Source organism: Frankliniella occidentalis, unplaced genomic scaffold, assembly GCF_000697945.3.
Source record: "Frankliniella occidentalis isolate FOCC.00 unplaced genomic scaffold, Focc_3.1 Scaffold3, whole genome shotgun sequence".
Lineage (NCBI taxonomy): Eukaryota > Metazoa > Arthropoda > Insecta > Thysanoptera > Thripidae > Frankliniella > Frankliniella occidentalis.
This window is the reverse complement of record NW_026267133.1, coordinates 3,662,534-3,669,606: the sequence shown is the minus strand read 5'-3', so window position 1 is coordinate 3,669,606 and position 7,073 is coordinate 3,662,534. Positions and strand designations below refer to the sequence as shown.

The 7,073-nt window shown below is 51.9% G+C and overlaps 1 protein-coding gene across 1 annotated transcript in view; it reads left to right on the top strand.

Moving 5' to 3' along the window:
* The first annotated feature begins 538 nt into the window (after positions 1–538).
* The window catches only part of LOC113206255 (dendritic arbor reduction protein 1-like), a 37,705-nt gene continuing 31,170 nt past the window's right edge, over positions 539–7,073 (top strand). Inside the window, exon 1 of the mRNA XM_052266022.1 lies at positions 539–1,093. Coding sequence (XP_052121982.1) covers positions 1,007–1,093 — 87 coding nt within the window. The 5' untranslated portion in view covers positions 539–1,006. The remainder of the gene's footprint in view (positions 1,094–7,073) is intronic.

Here is a 7,073-nt window from a genome sequence, read left to right as displayed (position 1 = left end):
TTTCCTGCAGCCGCACGGCGATTTTTAGGCGCTCTCAAACTCCGGCGCTCGATACGCAGGATTCGTCCGCCTGCCTCACTGCGCCTGCTTTCCGTTTCGCCGCCGGCGCTGCAAAGCGATACTGTAACCTTTGCATTTATTGCCAACCTCTCTCGCGGTGCTGTGCGGTGCGGGGGCGTTCAGCGCGGTGTGTGTGTGTGTGTGTGGGGCCCCTGCGGGCGAGGCGCGGCGTGGCGCGGCGGGCCCCTCCACCACCCTATGGCGGGGACCTTGCCGACCAGGACGTCGACGACGACGACGGGGTGGTGGCAGGGGTACGCGAGAGTGAGAGAGGGAGAGAGAGAGAGAGAGAGAGAGAGAGAGAGAGAGAGAGAGAGAGAGAGAGAGAGAGGGAATGTGTGTGAGTGCGCGCGCTTGTTGCCGGGCGCTGGCGGCTCCGGTGAGAGGGGAGAGAGGGGAGAGGGAAGGGGAAGGGGCCCGAGCCTGCCCGAGCTGGCAGCCCACGCGGAGCCGGACAGCCGGAGCAGGCGGACGGACTGGCGGGCGGCCTGGCTGTGCTGCGCGCCGCCGCGCTGGCCGTGTTGCAAGGATTGGGAATGAAAGTAGTTCAATAAGCCTTGTGCGGCGAGCGGTCTGGTCGGGGCGAAGCGCGCGCCGAGCGCACCAGCAGCGGCGCAGCAGCAGACGACGGGACGGTAGCAGACGACGCGCCGCCTCCACCCACCTGGATATACCCGTGTGTGCGTGTGTGTGTGTGTCGATAAGAGAGTTGAGTGAAGGCCGGGCAGAGGGCCCGCGAGTGATAGTGAGTGTTGTTCTATTAACGTGAGTGATCGCGAGTGTTGCTCCACGGTGTTGGCCGCCATGGTGCGGGCAGTGCCGCCGCGCCCGAGGTAGAGACCACTATGGCGGAGGACAGACTGGTGCCCGAGCCACCCTGGAGTGAGAGGACCGCGACGAGGACGACGACGAGGAGCTGAGGAGGACGACGACGCCGCCGTCCAGGATGTCGACGCGGACGGCGCCGCCGCCCGCCGCGCTGCCGGACCCGCTGGCCAGCGGCAGCGGCAACAGCTCTGAGATATTCCACAACGTGAGTGAAGTTTTTCGGGCTTGGTGAATTCTAGCGAGAATGTCTAGGAAATGGACTTTGAATGCACGTATTCTCAATTTTACTACGTTTTTTGATGTTTCCAAGCTCTGAGATTTCGCGGTAATTTGTCACAAGTAAAATGTTTCCACGACATTCAGCACATTTTATCGTTAAATCTTAAACCCTTTTAACTGAGGATACGACGTGTTTCCCCAATATGTCGCGTGTCTTAATTTCTCACTAAGCGCCTGATTCGGAGTCGTGGAACAAGTTCCTCAAGGAACGTTGACGATTTAGTGAGATTTGCTACTGCGGCCACCGAGAATAAAACTTCATTTTAAAAAATCAGGAAAGATCAAAGAAAAGTCGCTTTTTAAATTTGAACAAAAAAAAATCAAAATCAAATCAGAAAAAATCACAGAAAAATCAAGAAGAACAGAAAAATTGGTGTACGCTTGTTTCGAAGTACCCCTCGCCGGCTACGATGCCTTGCGCGCGCTGCTGCTCACCAGCCTGACGTTCTCGGTGACTTGAACGCACGCCAGGGCCGGAGCCCCTTCCCGGTCCTGCCGCATAGGGCCGCGGGCAGCGCCGCGTTGCGCTCCGGGGGGGAGGGAACGCGGAAATATCTTTGCGCCTCAGGAGGAAAGACGACGAAAAATAAAATTGGATATCCTCCGCAACCGCCCCTCTCAGCAGCGGCAACAGCATTTTGCTGCAAGAGCGCAGGGTTTTCAATGTCTTGATAATTGGCGGTTGTTGGACGGGACGGGGACGGGGTGGAAGGGGGGGGGGGGTATACCGCCCCTTATTGTTCAAGTTCACATTGCGCAGGGAGAGAGGGGGGGGATTATACGTGATTGCAGTCCGAAGCCCTTCGGAGCCCACTAAATGAGTGCAGAGCTCGACGGTCCCGCGCGTATTCTTGAAAAGTATTATGGTCTCGTCACATTAAAGAATTAGCTTTGCGCAATTTACTTCATGCGTCACTCACTGTAAAAAACATGCGTAGGCTTTGCGGGAACATTTTCTTCCAAAAATGTTGCGGAAGGTAGGAATTTAAATGGCAAAATTTACTTGTCATGACATTCTGTATGGACTTTCGGCAAGCAAGAATGAGCTCTGTCCTAAATGTTCAATAACATCGTTTATAACTCATATCATAACGAAATATTGTGCGTTTCTAAAGAAATTGTTGTATTTCTTCCTTTTTTTTTTTTTTTTTTTTGATTGATCTAATACTTGCTTAATTGAAAATGCACTGGAAATGCAAGTGTGCGTCAAACGTTTTTAACGTTCCCGGAACGTGTTTGCTCTTTAAGAGGAGGGGCAAGCTCGTGCTCTCGTCTGCGGGAGACGTTAAAAGTAAGAGCAAACCGCTCCTCGCACGCGGTTCTCTCTTTTCTCCCAGTTTCTCGATCGTGTTCGTCGACGCTCTGTGCTCCTCCGCAGCGATACGCCCCCCCCCCCCCCTAGTCCGACGTTATCGAAATTGCGGTCATATCGACGGTGTAATGACTCTTATTATCATCGACATCGCTGCTCGCGGAGGGAAGGCCGACGGTCTGCTGCTCTGTGTGCCGAGCGAGGTCGGCGCTCGACACATGACCGTCCCTCCGAGAGCGCTGTCGTTTGAGTTTGTTTTTGTGTCCTGTCGCTTCGCCGTCCGTCGGTCCGCTCGGCCAGCCGGCCCCGCCGTATGAAGAAAGCCCCCCCGTCCCACTTTGCTGGCCCAAAATAAATATCGATGACGACACAACAGAGCGATCGTTAAACCATTACCGCTCTCACCGACCAGCCGGCAAGACGCCGCGCTGCTCCGCCGCCACCGCCACAGCTCCCGTTTTTGCTCTCTTTTCATTATTATTATTATTTTTTGCAAGGTAATTGCTGCACGCCGGCCAAAAAAATAAAATTACGCCGGTCTCTCAGGGAGTGCAGTAATTAAACAGCTCCAAAAACGTTTCGTCGGGATTTTTTTTTTTGTTTTTTCTATGGGGAAGAGAAAACCAAAAAAATTAAATGTCGCGGGAAAGACGTGCGAGACTGCAGTATTGGTAGTATGCCGTCAGCTCGTCAGAATCAGGCTTTCCTGGAGAGAAATCAAGGTTGGATCTGATTTATATTTTTAAGAGGTACGTGGGTAACGACGTATGCTGTGTCATGATTTCATTGCGAGGCCCGTGGTGGCCGACCCGAGCAGCCCGCCTCGGGAGGCCAAATCATTATGACGCAACGGCGATGCAGCTGTTTGTTGAGGTTGTGTTCGGCGTTTAATATTTGTTAACCTTTTTATTACTTTCTGTTTTGTTTTTGTTGCTGTTGTCTTTCTTGGGGTAGTGCGCGGAGCGTTGTTTGGCGTTGCGGGGGCTTGTGTGGTGCGTTTGACGTGGGGGGTTATATGACTCTCGCGTGTCAGCCTGTGCTGCAGCGGCAGCATATAGGACTTTTGCAGCCACTCAGACTTTTATAGGTTATAATGCTAAGGTGATCCTTTTATTTATATCTTTTTTTTCTATGAAAAATTTGTAACAGCAGACCATGTTGAGTGGCGCCGGGGCGTCGTATAGGGTACTGTGCGCCGCGCGTTGCCGGTGCTCGCGGGTCGCCAATTGGATTAGGGGCCGCCGCGTTCAGAAACCATCTGGACTGAAATAATGGGGGGATACAAATATTATGGGGTCCAAAAAAAGATCAGAATGGTAATTGGAGTCCATGGAGACCCCATGATATTTCTACCCCGGGGTACAAATATTATGGTGTCCCTATACGACCGTCCCCATCCTTTTGGGACCCCATAATATTTGTACCCCCCACTCGAGTCCATTTGGTTTCTGAGCGGCCCCATAGGATACGGTACTCTGCTTGCTGGTCGCGAATTGGGTTAGGTCGGTATTATGTGCGCGATAAAGACAGACGGACACTGTTGGCGCCGCGGGGTCCGGGCCGGCGGCGTGCCGGGGGGCGGCCGCGGAGCAGGCGCAAAGCACCCCACCAGGCTGGAGGCTGTTTTTCCTTCTTGTTTACGACGCCGATGGATCGCAACGAAATGAGCCCTAGCGCAGCGGCGGCAGCCACTTGCCTTGAACCTGATCAGACCCCTTGTGCGTGCTGTGTGTGTGTGTGTGTGTGTGTGTGTGTGTGTGTGTATGTGTGTGTGTGTGTGTGTGTGACCACGCTATTGTGTGCCGCAGCCACATGGAGAAAGACCTTTTGCACTGCAACCCATCAACAGTTTACTTTTAAGGCCTGTAAAAATATTTTCGATACATTTATAATTTTATATCGGGACAGTGAGGCACTGTGGAATTTTTTTTTATTTTTGCCCTCCGATCAGAAATCTTTTTTTTTTTTTTTTTTTTTTTTTGCCGTCTGTCTGGCACCCTTATCAAAATGAAAAATAAAATATATCTCTGACCGTATTGGCGGTGCCTCCCTCACCTGCGTCGCAACGCTGACAAAATCGTGCGCGCCGCGCGCGTTAGCATATGCCATTCATGGTGCGAATTCCGTGGAGCGGGCTGCGCCGGGCTGCGCGGGGTGTGCTGCTTGCTGGCGAAGACTGTTATTAGTAATTGGAGGTGCTTGCCTGCCTCAACCAACTAGGAAGACATGCGTCTCACAGCAGGACTCGTGTGTGGACTCAAGTCGCAGAGAGAGGGGAGGGGGAAGTCCTGGGGCCGCCAAGAGCAGGGCAGCCTGAGCAGCCCAGCGGGAGTGATCCTGTATGTGGAGCAGGATCAAGCCCGGCTCGGCTCGGCTCGGCTCGGCTCGGACCGTAACGCGACGTTTGGCGGCAGGCCGGCAGTTCCACACGACGCCCGAGTGGAGAACAATAATTAACAGAAAATTTTGGCGTCTCGCCAGTCGTGGAACACACGACACGGGGGAATACGGCGCCTCACGTTGGGGAATCAGATCAGATCGCGCTCGGGCCGCGGGGACCGCGGGGACTATGGGGCCGTTCACAAACCACGAGAACTTTGAGGGGGGTACAAATATCATGGGGCCCAAAAAAAGATCAGGACGGTCATTGGAGTCGATTGGAGTCCATAGGGACACCATGGTATTTCTACCCCGGGGTACAAATATCATGGTGTCCCTATACGACCGTCTCCATCGATTTGGTACCCCATAATTTTTGTACCCCCCCCCCTCCTCCTCCTGCTAAAGTCGACTTGGTATCTGAACGGGCCCATGGCGGTGTAGTGGAGTACGGCTGCACCGCTGGTTAAAAAAAAAATATTCTGTATAATTGTTAGTCCGGAGGACATCATTATAAGCATTATCATGAAGCTGACTAAAAAGATCGCCTGGAGCGTCATGTAGCAGCCGCAGTATTTGACAGTCTAAAATCTACGACGGGGATTGGACTTTGCGATGATCTTAATAACGTTAATTTGAATAGCATTCGCTCGTGCGTGGCGATCCTCCTCCATGGCGACGACTCGTTCGCGCGCGGCACAGAGGCGACCATAAAAATAATTTCCGACTAACCCGTGTGTGGTGGCCGCGTTACTCGTATGAGGTGGACACTCCGCGATTGGTTCAAAAGTCGTAGTAGAAAAACAAGAGAGTTCTCGACAAGGCCATTAAAAAATTGGGTTCCAGCAGAAAGAAAGAGTAAAAATCAGGCTTGGTTTTTTATTATGATCAATCAGCACGGCGCAAGCGCCCAGCTCAGCAAGTTTTCTTCTTTTTTTTTCCTTTTGCCACACGTGATTTATTTCACTACTTTTTGTTGAGTCTGTTGTCTAGTTTATCTGTAATATCTGTCGCTTCTCGCGTGAAACGCGTCGGAAATAGAGAAATCATTTAAGTAGTGTCACTCGTCCGATGGCCAGCCATAGGACGAGATAGAACATCGTTTTTTTTTATCTTTCCTTTTCTTAGCAGTACGGAAAATAGTTTTATGGTTTGACTGAAAATCTGGTGAATACATTTTTTTAAGAGCGTTCGTTTCACACACTTGAACAAAAAAATATCCGGTATTTGCGCGCGATCGGTGTGCAGTCTTTTGCGGCCGGCTTGTGCTCGCGCGAGCACAGGACATTGAGGGCACTTGCTCTCTGTTGCATAACTCCTGTCCTGCTCCGCTGTCCCAAGCTGCTCCCGCTGCCGCTGCTGCTGCTGCTCCCGCTGCTGCCGCCACCGCTTCGACCGTTCCGATTTGGACCGAGTGGAGAAGGCAAAGGAGAAGGGGGGAGGGGCCTCCCCCCCACCCGCCCCTGCTTTTGGCTGTGCCGGGGACCTTAATGCAGGGCAGGGTCAAAGGCGCCAGTCACACACCAACTGCTGCGTGGCGCAACGCTCCTGCTGCCTATACATCATTAGCACCCGACTGTTCAATAGGTGTTTTAGTCTGTTTTCTCTGTGGTAATTTCTGTATAAATACTCACCATACTTACAATTTTATACCTAACAACAAAATAAGCAACTAAACTGTCATTAGCTTGTTTCTTTCTTTTTCTTTTTTCATTGTGGTGGTGGTTTCCGTTTAATGGGCGTCCCAGTTATATTAAGCCAGCTTAGGTTGCTTCCAAAAAAAAGTTAGGTGATTGAGGTAAAAACGCAAGAGAAAACATGAGCAAGAGTGTGGATGTACCGTGTATATGGAGAGTGGAGTGGGCCGAAATGTATTCATCATTCATGAGTATAATCGTGTGCTAGCGGGGGATAGAGCTTAGTTGATTGGGACCACACTGACGCCCGTCCGTGTGTGGGAGTAGCGTAACGTGTGTGTTCCAGCAGATGAATCAAATTTGCTTGCGAATCCACACGAAAAATACCATAACAACCGTCCTCTTCACTCTCCATATCGCTTCGTTCTCTCCTTGCGCGCGTATCTTTCTTCAATTCGCATACTGTAATTACTCCCCCCCCCTTCTCCCCTCAAGAATAAGAACAGAGCACGATGATGATGATAGCCGTCCGCATGAACGCGCGTTGTGTGGGGGTGGGTGGAGAGGGAGTGGGGGGT